Source organism: Perca fluviatilis, chromosome 23, assembly GCF_010015445.1.
Source record: "Perca fluviatilis chromosome 23, GENO_Pfluv_1.0, whole genome shotgun sequence".
NCBI lineage: Eukaryota > Metazoa > Chordata > Actinopteri > Perciformes > Percidae > Perca > Perca fluviatilis.
This window is the reverse complement of record NC_053134.1, coordinates 28,872,784-28,891,281: the sequence shown is the minus strand read 5'-3', so window position 1 is coordinate 28,891,281 and position 18,498 is coordinate 28,872,784. Positions and strand designations below refer to the sequence as shown.

Sequence of the window (18,498 nt, the reverse complement as noted above, 5' to 3'; positions counted from 1 at the left end):
AGGATTATAACTGGGTTTCTGTCCAAATGGGCTGGATTCTGGTAGGAAATGGGACCCAACACCTCACTACCATAGAGGAGAATTGGTTCTATTACAGTTTCACATGATTCGAGCCAGATGTATTGTAATGTAGATTTGATGTTTTATTGCATATAATGCCTACCTATATATGCCTATTGCATATCTCAGCTCCATTACCGCTGGGTTAAAACTTCCAGTTGTACTCTGTAATCTGTACAGTTGTGTAATTTATATGTTCCTAATGTGAAGCTGCCTCTGTGTTTCTGTGTCTCTCTGTCTTTCTGTGTCTTTGTCGAAGTTATTTAATTTAAGCCATTTGCAGTTTCACTGTACTGGCTGTGTGTACTAACTTGCATGTCTTAATCTTTGAGACAAGTATATGTTATTATTATTTTGGTTATTCTGATATTTATGTGGTCCGCTGGATTTACATTTATTTAGAATGCCTCGTCTCAAGGGTCACAACCGTTCGCTAGCTGCCAAGGAGAGGATGGGCAAGTGGCGGCGTCTCAACGTGGAACTGCATCATCATGGTGACACGTTTGTGCCACGTGAGTAAATTATGTATATAGTCAATTGTTTGCTACCTGGCTATAAGATGTTTTGCGCCCTTTTTTTTAATTGTTTTAATGGTCAATTAACTGTTAATTAATTTATTCTTATCTTTCATTAACAGGCCGTGGTACAGGGTACCGTCATGCAGTTCCCAGTTGGCAACGTTCAGCAGTTACTGGTCTATTCCATAAGTTGGTCTTTCCTGCAACGTCCTCAGACAAGAAGGTATGGTTGTATTATTGAGGGAGTTTTTTGATACATGTATGGGATGAAAAATATGGGTTCTTAAAAAAAGAATTCTCTGTTGTAGTTCATTCTGGTTGCCGGGGACTCCCATCTACGATCTCTCGTGGATGGATTCGTCAAGATGCCAGACCACGAGCACCTGTCCTTTGGCTTCATGTCCACGCCAGGAGCCTCTGCAGCACAACTGAGGTGCTGAACGCAAATCTCCCTCAAATCCCAGATGCAGTCTGTCTGTTGGCCCCTGGTAACGATGTGACTGCCAGTAGGAATCCAGAGCAGGCCGGGGCGGAATTCAAGAAGCTCCTGACCAGCGTCCGCAGCTGTTGGCCCAAGGCAAGCATTTTTGGATTGCATATATTAGGTTTTTTATTTCTCTGATTTTGTGTGTGTGTGTGTGTGTGTGTGTGTTGTGTGTGTGTGTGTGTGTGTGTGTGTGTGTGTGTGTGTGTTTTAAGGTCTTCGTTTTGGATTTTTAAAGGTATTAGCTACTATTACTACTCTATTGCTAAATGCTTGCCTTTGCACCGCCTTGAGCTCTGGAGTAGAGATGGCGTAAGTAATCTATCATGAGACGCATACACATTTTATTGTGGGTTTATAGTGGAAACTGTTGTGTAAATTGAGGTTTTTCATTTGTATAGGTGCACCTGAGCGATGACGTTGGGATGAAAGTCCTGGTGAAATCCCTGTGGGTTTCCTCCTTCTGTCAGGTCTTGGCGCCGGTCCCAGATCCAGAGCCAGTGGTCCGTCGCAGGGTTGCCCCTCCGGTTCCAAGGTTCTCCCCCAGGGTCGTTGTGACGGAAAAGTTCCCCGTGCCACGCCACTCAGACCCCTTTGAGTGGAAAGTTGTTGGACCAAGCAGGAAGGTAATGTAGTATTTACTGATGTATTTTTTTTTTTTAAAGAGTATTTTATTTTTAGAAGAGTATAACTTATTGTTTTTTTTACTTAACTTTGTTCTTTGGTAACAAGTTTCCTAACCCCCTTTTCTTTTTTTTTTTCCTTGTCAGGGGCACCAGGTGATGAAGGAATGTTCAGTCATGCTAAATCCTGTGTGGTTCACCAAGGAACTTCTCGAGGTTTTGGGCGATGGCATCATTAACGTCCCGCTCCTATGTCGACAACTAGTCCAGAGGGCCCAAAGGTAAGTTGCATATTGTAATTTCTTTTTCTTTTTTTCTTCTGTTTGAGGGGTTAAAGGTTGAGGTTATATTGTAAGAGACAATGTGTATCACTAATAAGCAAGATTGTTTATATTGTGTTTTTCTAACTATAAGAAGGCAGCAAGGGAATGTCAGCAGAGACCGGTTGCCTCAAAGAAGACAGCACCCCAACAGCAGGTTTGTCTTTTACTTGTTTTAAACTGTTTCTACTGTTTTACAGTTAGACATTCTACCGTATTTGATTGTATTTAGTTATGTGTCTAGCAGTTTAATGTTCTTCATTTTTGTTTCTAGGAGGAGGCAACGGCATCGATGGAATCCCCCGGTCCATCGTCTGCCAGTCTTTCCACGGTGGCTGTGAAGGAGAATGTTGGTGTACCTTCTTCGGATCAGCCACTGGAGGACCCTAGGAAGGTAACCTATAGTTCAAATTTGACATTTAAGTGGTATAAAAGGTTTTCGTCCATACCAATTATTAGCTGTGAGTGTATTAAGTGTTTATGGTAGTGTAACACTTTTTATTTTAAGGAGAAGCCAACGGCATCGGTGGAGTCATCCAAGCCTTCCCATGCTGATGACAAATGGCTTCCACTACATGCCACCAGGAAGGTTTGTATAAATTTTTGACAGTAATGGGGTGTAAAATGTTTTGAATGATAAATCAATTAGTTGCTGAAAATGTCTAACAGCTTTGATTGTATTAAGTAAATGTTTATGGTGGTGTAACACTTTTTTTTCTTTATTTTTGACGAGAAGCGAACGGCGTCGGTGGAGTCGTCAAAGCTTTTCCATGCTGATGAATGGCCTCCACTAAAGGCTACCAGGAAGGTTTGTAACAATTTTGACTAATGGGATTTAAAATGTTTTAAAACTATAAAATTAGTAGCTAAAAATAACCAACTTGTTTTCATTCTCAGAGAAGGCACCTGGAGTCCCAGAAGGAAGACTATGTGCAGCAGGTTTGTTTATGTACACTGCTTTTATGTCAATTTGTGTTGCCAGTGTTGGAGCACATTTAAATTGGGTTGTTTCCCACATTGCTTTCTTAAAGGTTTACTTATAATTTTACCTGTGTCACTTCTGTTTTTTAAATAAGTTATTGGTCCATAGACATTTTGGTTTGTATTATTGGGAAAATATATTTTATTTGCATGTTTCCTATATGTATTGTACTGATTATTTGCATGTTATGGAGTTGCTAATTTTACTTAATTAATTATTTTTCTGTTTGGCAGCCCCGTGACGTAGATGAGGTGGTCATCTCTGCTCCTGCTGTGATTGCTGTTGACCAACTGGACCACGTGAGTCATGACAGTGTCATGTCTTTTACTAGGGGGTCATTTCATCAGGGTCACAAACGTTTTGGTAGCAATAGCCACAAGCAGTGTGCAACGAATAGTGTCACAGCAATCGTCACATGTTTCAAAGAGTGTGTTGACCTGGACAACAGAGGATATAGATGACATTTTGGTCCATGGTGATGAGTTGTACACTTGCATGAAGCAACAAAATATGATCAGTGATGCTTGTGGGAGTGGGTACATTTTAGTCAACGAATTACCCACGGAGATTCTGTGGAACAATAGGAAGGTCAGTTTAGAGTATTTAGCCCCATGCACTGGAGTTATTGGCTTGGAGGAGTATGCTCCAGATGTCCAAGATCTGGCCATTCCTCTGGACGAAGCTTTGCAGAGGGCAATGATTGAGGCAGATTCATGTTTACTGACTATTAGAAGGAACACGTGTGCTGTGTTTAAGCTGGGGTCGAGGTTTGCTGTGTTCGATCCACATGCAAGAGGTAACGATGGTGGTTTGGATCTACATGGTACTAGCATTGTAGAATGCTATGACACTCTGCCCAGGGCATACGAACATGTCAGTAATCTTGTCCGTTCCCTGTATGCTGATGATGATGTGAACGGCAAGTTCTTTGAAGTCACTGGTGCTAAAGCGGTTTTAGTTGATGAGGCCGGTCCAGCTAGTGTCCAGCATGTAGATAGTGACTGTGAATTTGTGGTTTGTGACCAGGTGTCAGAAGATGAGAATCACGTTGATCTTGAGTCGGAAACATTGGCAGTTGTAGGTGATGAGAGATGTCTGGCTAGTGTGGAACATGTCTCTAGTGACTGTGAATTTGTGGTTTGTGACCAGGTATCCGTAGATGAAAGTTGTATTGATCTTGAGTTGGAGACAATTGCAGGGACAGACGGTGATGTTTGTTTAGTGTCTTTTTTTTGATAAGAGGAGGATCTGCAACAAACTTGGTATTGTACCCAGTTTACATCGTGAGGATGTTGTAGATAGCAAGGAATTTGAGCAGGCTGTACCTTGCACAACCACTGACATACAGTCAGATGGTAATTGTTTCTTTGGTGCTCTGTTCCATGTTTTTAAAAGAAGAAAGATAAAAAATGGGGGGGGGGGCTGGGCTGTTGGAAACATATTGAACAAAGTCCTGGTGTGTACCATCATAATCTCAGGTTGGGGTTTACATCTGTACAACAGTATGTTAGAAATTCGAAAATGAAACGTGTTGGAACTTGGGCTACCAAAGTCGAAATTCAAGCTGCTGCAGATTTGTTTGAGGTAGATATTTATACATATAGTCAACATAAGTGGTTAAAGTTTAGGTCAAGGAGTGAGAAATATGGTAACAAAGGGATTTATCTTAAACACTGCAATGAATGTCATTATGAGCCAGTTATAGGTGTGAAGGATACTTCCTCTAGTGTATGTTTTAGTGTAAATACCCTCTGTGAAAATGATCACTCAATGGCAAAGAGTGATGTACTTTCACCGTGTAAAATTAGTAAAGAAAGCAAAAACCTTAAAGAGAGACAGAGATATGCTGAGGACACTGAATGTAACCGACGCAAAAAGATGACGGTACAACACAGATATGCTACTGTTCCAGAGTACAAAGAAAGTAAACTACAAACAAGTTATAAAAAATACGAAAATAATCCTGAGTTTAGAGAAGAGGTGAAATGGAAGCGGTGATAAATATATCAATCCTGAGTGCAGAGAACAGAAAAAACAGTGCAGTAAAGACAGAAAAGTTGAGCAAAAATTGCAAAAACATGACATAGATGTTGTAGTTGAGCAGTTCAAAGATAAGGTAAAACAGGGCCCACAAGATGTCTGTTGCATTTGTCATAGATTATTTAAACATCAGGTACTTCAGTGTAATTAATATCAATATACTAAGAAGGGTCCTGTAGTTGATTCAGTTGCAAACAAATGCATAACTTCCACATATCTTCATGAATGTTCAAATTCATGTGATACAGACTGCACATTACGACAGTCACCTTCAGGTAAATTGTGGGTTTGTTATACATGTCACAATAAAATGTATAATAGTAAAATACCTGAAGAAAGTGTCCTAAATAATCTGTGTTTAGATCCTATTCCAGAAGAACTTAGTAACATGAATTCTTTAGAATATGCACTACATATACCCTTTTATGAAAGTATTAGCTTTACCAAAAGGACAGAACGGTGTTCATGGTCCTGTAACTTGTGTTCCATCTAACATTGATGTTATTAGTAATGTTCTTCCTAGATCAGAAAATGAGGATCTAATGGTTAGAGTTAAGCTAAAGAGAAAACTTGCCTACAAAGGCCACTATGAGTATCAGTATGTACACACAAATAAAATACATAGTGCTTTTAGAATACTTAAAATGTAACAACAAATTCTATAAATATGTGGAGTGGATAAATCCCCTAGAAAAAGATTCATGATGATAATAAAACTGATGCAGGTGAAGATGATATTGAAGATGATCATATAAATGACAGGCAGCAGTATGGGATGTATTTGGATACATGTTTGCAGCCAGTTGATATTGAACAGGAAGTAATGGATCAACACTTTGATAGTGTTTTATCAGTAGCACCAGCAGAGGGTAACAATCCTGTAAGATTACTAACAGACATAAGTAATGAGGCAAAGTGTTTTCCAGTTCTGTTTCCAAAGGGAACTGGAACATTTCATGACATCAGACAGCATAAGTTGACAGCATCCAGATATTTTAATAATAGAATTCTTAATGCTGATGGTAGATTTAGCAGAAATTTAGATTTGATCTTTTATGGACAATGTTTTTGTGAGATTTGTCAAATTGTTTCAGATGTGTCGATAGCATTGAGGAAAGGCTACCATGGTGGTGAAAACCGAGAAATTACGTAACCTATGCTTGGCAATACAGATTTTGTCAAAAATCTGTTCAATTGTGACATGGGGTACAAGTTTTTAAAGCCTATCAGAGGTACACCTGTCTTTTGGCAGGGTGTACAGAAAGATTTGTTTGCTATGGTCAGGCAGCTTGGTATTCCGACTTGGTTCTGTTCATTTTCGTCTGCTGATTTACGATGGACAGAGTTAATGGAAATCTTTTATGCATCTGGAAAATATTAAAGGCAATGTTAAAGACATGGACTGGTCATAAAAATGTAATCTGTTAAAAAAGAATCCTGTGACCGCAGCAAGGATGTTTGATTATAGGTTTCATTGTTTTTTAAAAGAAGTTATGTCTCCGGCTCAGCCAATAGGCAAAATAATTGACTTTTTTTACCCTGTAAAATTCCAAAATAGAGGGTCCCCTCATACACACGGTCTGTTCTGGGTGGAGAATGCCCCAAAGATGGGAACAAATCCAGACCAAGAGGTTGTTGATTTTGTTGACAAGTATGTAACATGTGAACTTCCTCCTGAAGGTGATGCTATGCATGAAGTTGTTTCCAGTGTTCAGATGCACAGTAAAAGACACACAAAAAGTTGTAAAAAGAAGGGCACAGCATGTAGGTTAATTTCCCACGGCCTCCAAGCAATAACACCTTTATTTGCAAAATGGAAGAAAAGCAGAAGCAGCAAGACACTCCTAACGCAGAGCAGCAGCAAAAGCAACAAGATAAACCTAATGCGGAGCAGCAGCAACTGGCAAAACAAATTATGGCAAAAGTCAAACTAGCAGTTTCAAATGCTGAAGCAACATATGACAGTGTTGATGCTTTATTCAGTTAAATTGGGATCAATCAGGCCATTTTTGAGAAGGCTTATCGGTTAACTACAAAGAAAACCAGTGTTGTGCATAGAAGAAACTCTAGTGGTTGTTGGGTAAATCAATACAATGGAGACCTTTTGCGTTGCTGGGATGCCAATATGGACATCCAGTTTGTTTGTGATGCATGTGTTTATATTATTTCATATATTTCTAAAGCAGAAAGAGAAATGGATTGTTGCTTACACATGCACAAAATGAAGTGAAAAATAACAGAAATGTAGAAGCAAAACAGGCTTTTAATATGTTAGGCAGTGTGTTTCTACATAACCGAGAAGTGTCTGCTCAAGAAAGTGTGTATCGACTCACAAACATGAAATTAAGGCAAGGTTCTAGAAAAGTGGTATTTGTTCCTACAGGAGACAATGTTGTTAGGATGCGTCTTCCCCTCAGCGTTATTCAGAAGAGAGCAGAACATGGAGATAGACAAATATGGATGACTAACACTATTGATCGTTACAAGAGCAGACCTAAAACTGATGAGTTTAAAGACATGTTTGGCTACTTTTGCATCAGAATACAGACGAGTGTACAAACGTGAAAGCTTTAAACCTGATGTAGTGACATTAGATGATAATTGTGGCTTTGTTAAAAAGAGGACAAGGACAGACATGGCTGTTGTGAGAGATGCTCGGTTTTCACCAACAAACCAGCCTGAGAAGCACTATCAAAGTTTACTTCAGCTGTTCTTGCCATATTATACCGATGAGTTGAAACCCTCACTATTCGTTGGTTTTGAAGAGTTTTATGATGCAGGCTCCATATCTAACTGTAATGGTGAAGTTATATCTGTAAAAGAGGTGGTTGACTTGAACAGGTCGAAATTTGAAGCAGAAAAATTAGAGTGTGAAGAAATTATAGAAAGCAGTGGATTTCCAGAAGATGCTTGGGCTTCTCTTTGTCCTGAAACTGAAGCCAAGCGATTGGAATGTTTAGAGGAAATGAGACTTAACCAGCCTGTGTGTCCAACTGAAAAAAGTTATTCCAGATCTACAGCCAGTAGAACAGACACTTGTCAATGGAGTTTATTAAGCAGAAAATTAGTAATGCAGAGGCACAATCTATATTGCGTTCGTTAAATGACTTACAGGCGCAGGTGTTTTATAAAATAAGACAGTGGTGCCTACAGAAAGTAAATGGTGAAAATCCTGAACCATTTCGTGTTTTTGTTTCTGGTGGAGCAAGCACAGGGAAATCTCATTTGATAAAAGCTGTGTATTATGAGTGGTGCAGATTGTTAGCAAGACTGTCTAATTATCCAGATGATCATGTTTTACTAACTGCACCTACTGGAGTAGCTGCTTATAACATTAATGCTACTACAATACACCACAGCTTTGCTATTGGTAATAGTGTCTCATTACCCTATCAACCTCTAAGGGAGGAAAAAGTAAATGCGTTAAGAGCCAGTTTGAAAGATCTACAGATATTAGTAATTGATGAAATATTGATGGTTGATCACAAACTGTTGACCTATATCCATGGCAGACTATGGCAAATTAAACAATGTGGTGATATGTCTCCCTTTGGTAATGTGTCGGTCATAGCTGTTTTCAACTTCCACCCGTTAAAGGGAAACCTCTTTACTCAGAGCAAGCAGGGATGAACCTATTGCAGGATACTTTTAGTCATGTTGAGTTGAAGGCTTGAAAGAAATAGTTAGGCAAAAAAATCAAGAGTTTGCTGTGACGCTCAATCGCATCAGAAAACATAAAGGGGGGAAAAACTTAATGAGCAAGATGAAATGCTGTTAAAACAATGTGAGACAGGCTTAGGTGAAGACACAGAGGACCTTCACATTTTTGCAACAAATAGTCATGTAGAAATGCATAACTTCAATATGCTGCATAAAGTGTGTTCTGATATTGTGCAAATCAAAGCCCAAAACTTTGATAAAAATCCTCAAACAGGTCATTTTGCAACAAAGAGTACTTCACATACCTTTGATCAAAAGACCTATTTGAATAGATTAAGTGTTGGTCCAAATGCTAGAGTCATGATGCTTAGAAATATAGACATTTCAGATAGTCTTTCAAATGGAGTTTTTGGTACTGTAAAATTTGATGAAAATGCTAAATATGCCAAAACAATTTATGTTAATTTTGATGACAAAAGGACAAAAGAGCTAAATTTCCATGTTCAGTACCTGGCCTTGAAAATGCAACACCAATTGGACTTGATCGTCATCAAGTCCAATTGGTGTTACAAAGTAACAGTGGTGGAGTTAGGCGTCAATTCCCACTACGCCTCGCGTGGGCTTGCACAATACATAGTTCAAGGTTTAACTTTGGACAAAGCAGTGGTTTCCTTTTTTAAAGGGGTGATAGAATGCAAAAAACGATTTTACCCTGTCATAGTTGAATAACGACAGTTCGGTGGGTAAATAGGACATACATATAAGGTCAAAATCCCATTGACACCCCTTAACTATGAAAATCTCATATTTTGAAACTGCCGCTGAAAACGTGCAAATCTCAACAAAGCTAGTTGCTTGCGTAAGCATCTCAAAATCCGGAACCTTTGTCACAGCTGTGGGTGTATTAAAGAGGTGATATTATGCTTTTTGGCTTTTTCCCTTTCCTTAACTGTGTTGTATATGTTTTTTGGGCATGTAATGGGTTTAAAAAGTGAAAAAGCCCAAAGTCCACCCCAAAGGTAGTTTCCATTTCCAGCAGAAAACCCTGTTCACAAACTGCTCCCAACAGCTCTATTGTAGTGAAGCCTTTTCTTCCGTGACGAGCTGACGTCAGCTCGTAACAGAAGTTATAAAGCTATCCTAGCTGCTAAGCTCCTCTCCCCCACCGCCACCACCAATTCAAGTTTGTTAGACCCAGAGCGGCTGGAGAGTTGAGAGTCTCAGTCATATCCAGGAGACGCTGTATTCGTCAGTGCACAGGGAAATTTCCTCTTTTTCGTCTTCCAAAAGATGATGAATTTAAGAGTCAGTGGTTAAAATGTGTTTTTGGCACTATTCCCCAGGACTACAACCCCAACCTTATGTTGTGTTCTGTCCATTTTACGGAGGACTGCTTCCTGAACCTGCAACAGTTCAATTCAGGATTTTCAAACCGTTTAATTCTGAAAGACAGTGCAGTTCTGACTCTGTCTGGTCATCATGGAGATTCAGAACCACAACCTGTAAGTACGCTAGCTATAATTTATAAACCTTTACGAAGTGTTGAAGTGAGCAGGTTGTAGCTAAACTAAAGCTGTAGCTAATGTTATATCCTGTGTGAAATTGTTTAGCTCATTTTTAACAGATTATTTTTTTTAAATATGGTGATGGGTTGTGTATTTAAAGATGTGAAATATTGCTGTTGTGTGGATGTGCATTTATTAGTAACTTATACCAGCTGCTGTTACGGTGGCAGTGAAATGTAGCCTCGTTACAAAGTTAGCAGAAGCTAACTTTCTAGCTAGCTAGCGCTAACTTTTTGTGTTCAAACTGATCAAAGCTTTTGAACACAATTGCGTAACACTGCATTAAAATCGGCTATCGCTTTTCAGTCAAAATATGTAGAACAGTGTGCATGTGAAGGTATGTTTAGAACGTTAATGCTACTTTACAGGTTGATTGGTAAGGGCACCGAAACCATTGTATGCCTCAGCTAATTTGGTAGTGTTGGCTAACGTTCTTTAAAGTGGTAAACGCCACGTGTGTTTAAGTTGCTTTTGTTACGTGGAGACCGTTGTCCATAACCAACAGTATATTTGCTCCCTACTTGCACAACCGGGGCTTTGACTAGCAAAAGGATTTCATGTGGGGTGTTAATTTGTTTATATGCTACTTGTGCTGTCTCCTGATTTCACAAGGGATAAGAACGTTAGCGTTACAGATACGGACTCTTTTCATCTGATTACTGTCTTATTACAGAGTACATCACAGCAGCACCTCGAAACCCCACACCTTTCCACTACATTCCATGACATAGGATGCCAGACCGAACCACCACAAAATATGTCAGTGGGCATACAGTCCAGTGCTCCAAAAATGAGAACAGTCGGCACACAGCTATCCATGGGTACGCTGAGGGCTTCCATGAGAAGCAAAGGTAAATAACAAAAGCATCACATGTTTTAGCATTTTTAGTTCACATGCAGTACCTGTAAATGCCTTACTCTGCTGAAAACCCAAATATATAAAAACCCAATATATAATAACCCAATATATAATAAACATGAGAATTTTATTTTGTTATTGTAAAGAAAAATATAATTTAAGTTTTTTCCTTTTTTTTTTTTTTAGGCACCCAGGCAATGGTGCCCTGTGTTAGTGTTTACACTGAGACCACTTCAAGCTCCCCAGAATTCACCCCGATGTCTTCAACACCAATGAGACCCCAAGATTACAGACCTCGCAAGAGACGCAAGAGAGTTGGAGGAGGAGGGAGACACCTCAACAGAGTTGCAAGCTGAGCCACAAGACTCAACATGTATCCCTGGTGACTCTGTTCTAACGGACGAATCTGCCATGTCGTAAGTTTGATATTTGTATTACATTTCAATATTTTTATTTTTTTATTTTATTTATCCTTTATTTTACCAGGTGATGTCCCATTGAGATAGTCAAATCTCTTTTACAAGGGAGCCCTGGAATATGACTTATCAGCAGAAATGTTAAACTTGGTAGGAAAGCTAAAGCAAGAATGTATTTGTTTTTTTTAAAGGTCTGAGCCAGTGTCTACTTACAAGGATAAGTACATTGTTTTTGAAAGTTGCCTAAGGGAGCTTTTTCAAAGCTGTCCTGTATGCAAGAGGCAGTGTGACGTTCAGCGCCGAAAAATGGGAACATATGTGTCATTCACACAGCTCTGCCCACACTGCAACTATTCAAGACAGTGGCAGAATCTTCAGATTTTCCAGTATGACACCTTCAGGAGGCATGCTTGGAGTTTTCTGGAGCCAGCCATAATCCACAAATGGAAGACGGATCAGCAACATCTTTTTCAAAAGTTACAGAATGGAGGAAAGATTGGAGTCAGTGGAGATATGCGAGCTGACTCCCCAGGTAAGACAAAAGTCCCAAAAGTCTGTTCTTAAAAGCGTGGTACTTAAACATTCGATTTGAGTTGCAAAGCCTTGACATGGTCTTTGTTATATAATCTTCAGGGCACTCAGCAAAGTATGGGAGCTACACACTGATGCACCTAGACAGTAACCGCATTATCGACCTTCAGCTTGTTCAGGTGGGTCCCATATTTTTTTTTTTTTGCCTTGCGACATGATGAAAGATGATTCTGTATAGCTTTCAGTGTCTCACATTTATATCTATGCATTTTTGTCCCACCACCAGAGCAATGAAGTAGGTGGTAGTTACCACATGGAGAAGGAGGGCATTAAACGCTGCCTGGATCTACTGGATTCAAACTGTTTGGTGGTGGACTACATTGTCACCGACCGTCATCCACAGATCCAGAAGTATCTGAGGGAGCGCAGCATCACCCACTTCTATGATGTGTGGCACTTTGAGAAAGGTATGTCTTCATCCTTGTTTATGTCAGTGTGGCTCATTGACATACTTTGCGTTTGTTATTTGTCAAAGAATGTCCTGAATATAAATTTATTGCATATGTACTTTCTGCAAGGTTTATCAAAGAAACTTGACAAAGTTGCGCAAAACAAGGACTGCGGGGTGTTGAAGAAGTGGCTGCGTAGCATCAAAAGCCATGTCTACTGGAGTGCAACATCGTCAACATCAGGGCCAGAGAAGGTAGCCAAGTGGATGTCGATTGTCAAACACATCCAGAACGTGCACTTACATGAAAACCCTCTTTTCCCGAAGTGCCAACATCCTGATCGAGTGTCAAGGGATCCAAGTAAATGGTTTCAACCAGGTATGTAAACAAAATGTGACTAAAAGAATTAAGTTTAAAATGCAAAACCTTTTTTGCTTATAATATTAACAAAAAACAACTTCACCTCAAATGCCCTTTATAATGAAATATTATTGCTGTATTTACTGTGTTAATGGGCTGCAATTTTAATAAAATGTGTTTTAATTTTATTTAAGGGTCAATGGCGCTCTACAAAGTGGAAAAAATCCTGGTCGATAAGAGGGTTGTCAAAGATGTGGAGAAGCTGAGCCACCACTACCAAACATCATCCCTGGAGGCTTTCCACAGTTTGATCCTTCGCTTCACACCCAAGAATGTGGTTTTCCCTTTCATGGGCATGCTTTGCAGGTAATGCAATGAATACATTCAGTAACATTATACACCACAGCTACTGCTGATCGATCGATCGATCGATCGATCGTTCAGGAAGGGGGAGGTGACTGCGAGGCCAGTAAACACAGACCCTACATACAGTAACTACTTTGATTTATATAACAAATAATGTAACATCAATAGTGACCCATTGAATATTTACAAGTAGTGTTAACTTTAGAAAAACATCTTTGGTAATTACAAATAGTGACACTTGTGTGTATGTGTATACAAGTATTGTAAACGTAACAAATAGTTAAGGCTAAAAAAAATATGTAGAAATAAGGTCTGAGAAGAACGCTTTTCTTAAGTGATTATTTATATGCATTAATTCACAGAATATGTGGAAGAACTTATGAGGCTGGTTTTCGAGGAGGTGTTTGAGGACCCAACTCCATTTGTTGAGGTGCTGAAACTGATCCCCATCCCCAAGGATCTGGCATCGGAACATGAGAGACCCTCAAAGGAGGAAGTGGTTCCCCGCCATCTGTCCCGCTTTGCTCAAGGGACAGTCGGAACACTACATACTATGCACCTGGATCAAGAAACTGCAAGCGTATCTGGCGTACAACGCACGACGGGATTACCACCCTAACAGCACCAGCACCAGTTCACAAAGCCAAGATAGGCAAGGTGCCTGTAGCACCTGTATGGACAGGATTGGACAATAGTGAACATCACTCTTATTTATAGTGTATATCTGTATTTTTTTCGTATTATGTATATTAAGATTGTTTTATTTATATAAGCATTTCAACATTTGATGAAAATAAAGACATTGTGATTTCTTCATTAGGTCTTTGGTTTATTGGTAAAATAATTTTATGGGACAGTTAATTACATGTTTTAAAAACTTACTCTTTTTCTGTTCGACACCTCAAAGGTCCATAGTCTGCTCTGTATCTAGTGTAGATGTTCCGCAGGGTGTAGTGGTTCAAACAGGTTGGCTCTAGGTCTGGATGGTAAACCATGCAGGTAGGTGGGACAGGAACCTGTTGCATTTGTGTAACAACCTAATAATAAAAATAAGTAACTCATTTAGAATAAATATTACCTGAGGAGGCAACATTACTGCAAAATGGAGATACTGATTGATGAAGCTACATTTATTTGTTAACCTTGTATGTATAAAACAAATGGTGTTGTCAAAGATCATAGAAATGATTGGCCCCCATAATATTGATTACAAATAATTACATCCAGGAGGTGATGTGAAATGATACATTTTTACACAACGGTAAAAGTAAACATGACAACACATTTTGTAGTATTTTACAACAGAGGAAGGTTGGTCAACATCATATCCACTTTGCATGACTGTTGTATACGTTCTAATATATTATAATTACCATTTGTATTTCTTGGCAACAGATGTTTTCAACTTCAGTGGACATTGTCGAGCAATTTCCACAAGTACACCTAAATATAAAATAAACGTTAGATACCCTCCAGACAGTCAATGGACAAAAAGTTGTTACTGTGATAGAAACTGTGCAGAATTCAAACTGAAATTAATTAACTTACCACTCTGAAACATCTTGCTCCAGTCTAGGTTGTGAAGCTAGTTCGGCTTCTGTTTCGGGATCAGACTCTGGTTCGAACATGTACGGCTGAGCTGAAGCCATGGTTACCGGTAGATAGATGCTAGATCGGATCCGTTTGTTTTGGATCACACTACCATGATATCAGGGCCCGCCCTACTCTGCATCTAAGTGGCTAGTTGTCGTTACCTAGGTACTGCGCATGTGTGACTCCAAACAAAGATGGGATAGCGGTAAGATGCTTCACTCTGTAGCTAAAACGGAGAGCTCAACAGTCTCTGTTGAAATAGAGTAAAACAGGAGCTGCAGCAATGTGCAGTACAACAAAAATGTTTTTTGAAAATGAAACCATGTAAACCTATTCTGGTACAACCTCTAAATACAATTATGAACCTGAAAATGAGCATAATATCACCTCTTTAAGAGAACAGTCACGCCCCAACATTTACATAGGCAACACAACTGACCTGAGATCAGTTAGTCTTCTGAATCTAGGTTGTGCAGATCTCAGAAAATGTATACGTTGTTCATATGCTATTTTACCATTAAATTCACTTCTGAAACTTTTTAATGCAAGAAATCAACTATGTAGAGGTCAAATATGGGCCGTTTTACGAAAATTTATGTCTAATTGCAAGTTTTGTCCGACTGTGTGTCGGACTTCAGAGGCCGTTGCTGCCTCGCCGCCCGGCCTGCCTTCCTTCACAGACCCCGGCATGCTGTGAGCTCGATTGAGCTCCGTCACGACTGGCAGCCCACGGCACTCCATACCCGCGCATAGTCACAGTTTTGGGCTAATGAACTACGAAACGCCGCTGCTCTGACAGAGCTCCAGGGTCTGCAACTCCCCTCTTCCTGCTAGCTAAATGCACGGTGTATGTGAGTGAAAGCGCGGTCAGCGAGCTTGTTATGCCAGCATTCTCTTACCACAGGTTCCAGTTACTCTTTTAATGTGTGTAATTATAATGTGTTGAGTTATTTAAACAAACGATTGGGGAAAATAAACGCCGCTTGTCCGTGAGTCTCATTGATAGAGCCTGCGGCTGGATGGAGTATCAATGAGAGCTAGCTAGCCTCCTCTTAGAATTCCTCTGGAATTCACAAAAATTCATTAACTTGAAATCGGACACCGTTGTTAGCTTTTTAAAACATTTAGTTAGATGTTGTGTAAGTGGCGTGACGAAATTCAAACTGTAAATATACTCGAATTACGACCAAAAATGAAGCTAACTAGCCGCAATCTGTACACATAGGATTGAAGGGACAGTCGCAGCTAACGAAACCCTTACAGCTCACAAATATTCATTAACTTGAAATCGGAAACTGTTGTTAGCTTTATAAGACCTTTAGGTATGTTGTATAGCTAAGTGGCGTGACATATGTGTAAAATGTGCTAATATTGCTGGTGTAACGTAAGCTTAAAACGCTGACCCCCCTTTCAAAAAACCCTTTTTTTAAAAAGAGGAGATGCAGGCCCTGGAGCTTTGTCAGGGCAGCGGCGTTTGGTAGTAGTCCATTAGCCCAAACGGTGACTTTGCGCGGGTATGAGGTGCTGTGGGCTGCAGCAGCCGTGCCGGAGCTCAATCGAGCTCACAGCAAGCCCATATTTGAGCTTTATATAGTTGATTTTTCGCATAATAAAGTCTCAGAAGTGACTTTGGTAAGGAAACATTGCAGTGTCTGGAATATGAGATTCTGTCGCATTTCTAATGTCTGTGTATTGGGGATTCGCTCAACCAATCAGCACGCGACCTCTAATGCGTTGTATGGCAAGTCGCTCAACCAATCAGGGCGGCGTTCTCGTGTATTAATACGGCGCAACAGGCTAATGCGCGAAAAACGCATCTAGAATATTCATGACCATACCATATTTGGAAGAAAAGCTCTTGTTACAAATAGGGCCAAAACACAGGGATGCATTAGGGCCAATAAAATATCAACCAGGCCATTTTCAGTCCAACTAATGTTACATACCCCATTAGGAGACCATAAGGAACAGTGTGAAATACCCTATATAATCATTCTATCACCCCTTTAAAAAGATTTTCTCCGCTGGCCAGGCATATGTAGCTCTGAGTTGTGTAACATCTGTAGAAAATCTAATTATTCAGGATTTTAAAGCCACTGCTATCTATGCAAAACCCGATATAGATGAACATTTACAGGCTATGAAACCCTACATTGAGACTCCATTAGCAAGACCAGCTTTTTCTCTGAAAGTCTGTTTACAGAACATTCAAGGTCTAGATGTTCACATCAATGACTTAAAACATGATCGCAGGATTTTGGATGCTGATGTAATTTGTTTAACAGAAACATGGTTGCACCATGATGCATCACACATTAACATTGTGATGCCAGGATGGACATTTCATCACAAGGCTAGATCCCAATCTTACAGTGACATGACACTTTCTAAGTTACAGAAGGAACAGCATGGTGGTGTAGGCTTCTATCACAAAAAACACATCATCTGTAACACTCCAGATGTGGAACTTAGTGACATGGAAGCCATACTGTTTAATGTTCAGCCTATGAACTATAACTGCATGGTTTTGTACAGACCACCATCATACAAAATTGGCCATTTTAAACCAAAACTTAATGCTGTAGTCAACCGTTTAAACAAACTATCAGGTGGTAAAATAATAATAATAAGAGATTTTAATGAAAATGTACTAGTTTCAAAATCGATAGAAAGCCTAATCACACAACAGGGTTACAGTCAAATCGTAACCTCACCTACTACAGAGAGTGGGACAGTAATTGATCACACACACACATATATATATATATATATATATATATATATATATATAAAGACATCGATCCTGTGATTGTAAATGTACAGATAATGTCAACATACTACAGTTATCATGAATGTATTTGTATGGGTTTCGTATGTACTTAAATTGGGTGAGCTTCATTCCTCTCTGAAGGTGGAAAGTCTGTATTACCATGGGGGGGATCTTTTAGTGAGCTTTTTCATGTGTATGACTAGACTAGTTATGCACTTAAGGAACCATTTCTGTCATAGGGGTACAGCACCGCAAGAGACAAGCCTTCAGTCTTAGGGAGTGTTGCTGCCCAAAAAAAACATATTTCATTCATGATTTGTGTGTCCATTACATAGCCAATCTATCCAAAGTCCCAGAGTTGGCCTTAAATGTCCACTTGCTTAAAGTGTCTTTAATGTTTCAGATCCATCCTGTAAATGTTCCTACATTCACATAATCATGCTGACTGTGCTATATGTTAATTTATTTATTATAATTTGTAAAATATTTATCTTACTGACAAATCATTGTTTTTAAACAATTATGCTGCCTGCTGCACATGTATGTATGTATTTATTTTATGTATGTATTATACTCAGTAATATATCTTACTGACAAATCATTTTCCTCTCCGGAAACCATCACCTTATCGTGAGTCCCTATGAACCTGAGGGCTGTGTTGTCTGGAGCTTGGTGCTCCTGGTAGGGTCTCCCATGGCAAAGCGATCTCAGGTGAGGGGCCAGACAAAGAGTGGTTCAAAATCCCAATGAGTAATCAAGGAAGATGCAGAGTTACCTTGCCCAGAGGAAGCCCAGGGCCTCCATCTCGAGCCATGCCCAGATGGAGGGATCATCAGCAGTGACTATAAAGTATAAATATAATAAAATGCAACTGCTCTTTTATAGTTATTTATCAAAATTAG

At 39.5% G+C, this 18,498-nt stretch overlaps 1 protein-coding gene, 2 long non-coding RNA genes and 2 pseudogenes across 4 annotated transcripts; 4 read left to right on the top strand and 1 right to left on the bottom strand.

Moving 5' to 3' along the window:
* The first annotated feature begins 463 nt into the window (after nucleotides 1–463).
* Nucleotides 464–2,209, top strand: LOC120553222 (annotated as a pseudogene).
* An 88-nt stretch (nucleotides 2,210–2,297) lies between these two features.
* LOC120553221 lies at nucleotides 2,298–9,902 on the top strand (annotated as a pseudogene).
* Nucleotides 9,903–10,155: 253 nt separating this feature from the next.
* LOC120553131 lies at nucleotides 10,156–11,457 on the top strand. Of its 2 annotated transcripts, none has more exons than XR_005638110.1 (3): nucleotides 10,156–10,189; nucleotides 10,926–11,103; nucleotides 11,298–11,457. It is a non-coding gene; the product is annotated as an uncharacterized LOC120553131 (long non-coding RNA). The 2 variants fall into 2 exon arrangements; XR_005638109.1 differs by having other exon boundaries at nucleotides 10,926–11,073; nucleotides 11,298–11,450.
* A 465-nt stretch (nucleotides 11,458–11,922) lies between these two features.
* Nucleotides 11,923–13,687, top strand: LOC120553130. The gene is made up of 6 exons (XM_039791218.1): nucleotides 11,923–12,059; nucleotides 12,161–12,237; nucleotides 12,345–12,525; nucleotides 12,637–12,885; nucleotides 13,062–13,233; nucleotides 13,596–13,687. The coding sequence occupies exons 1-6, from the start codon at nucleotides 12,041–12,043 to the stop codon at nucleotides 13,639–13,641; spliced, it is 744 nt and encodes a 247-aa protein (XP_039647152.1). The 5' UTR covers nucleotides 11,923–12,040; the 3' UTR covers nucleotides 13,642–13,687.
* Nucleotides 13,688–14,181: 494 nt separating this feature from the next.
* LOC120553132 lies at nucleotides 14,182–14,819 on the bottom strand. Its single transcript, XR_005638111.1, has 3 exons — nucleotides 14,782–14,819; nucleotides 14,607–14,676; nucleotides 14,182–14,270 (listed from the first exon to the last, which is right to left on the bottom strand). It is a non-coding gene; the product is annotated as an uncharacterized LOC120553132 (long non-coding RNA).
* Nucleotides 14,820–18,498: the final 3,679 nt, after the last annotated feature.

Coding starts and splice junctions, on each gene's coding strand:
- LOC120553130 (XM_039791218.1), top strand. Junction 12,526..12,636: donor TGTGTGGCACTTTGAGAAAG/GTATGTCTTCAT, acceptor ACTTTCTGCAAG/GTTTATCAAAGAAACTTGAC. Junction 13,234..13,595: donor TTCATGGGCATGCTTTGCAG/GTAATGCAATGA, acceptor ATTAATTCACAG/AATATGTGGAAGAACTTATG.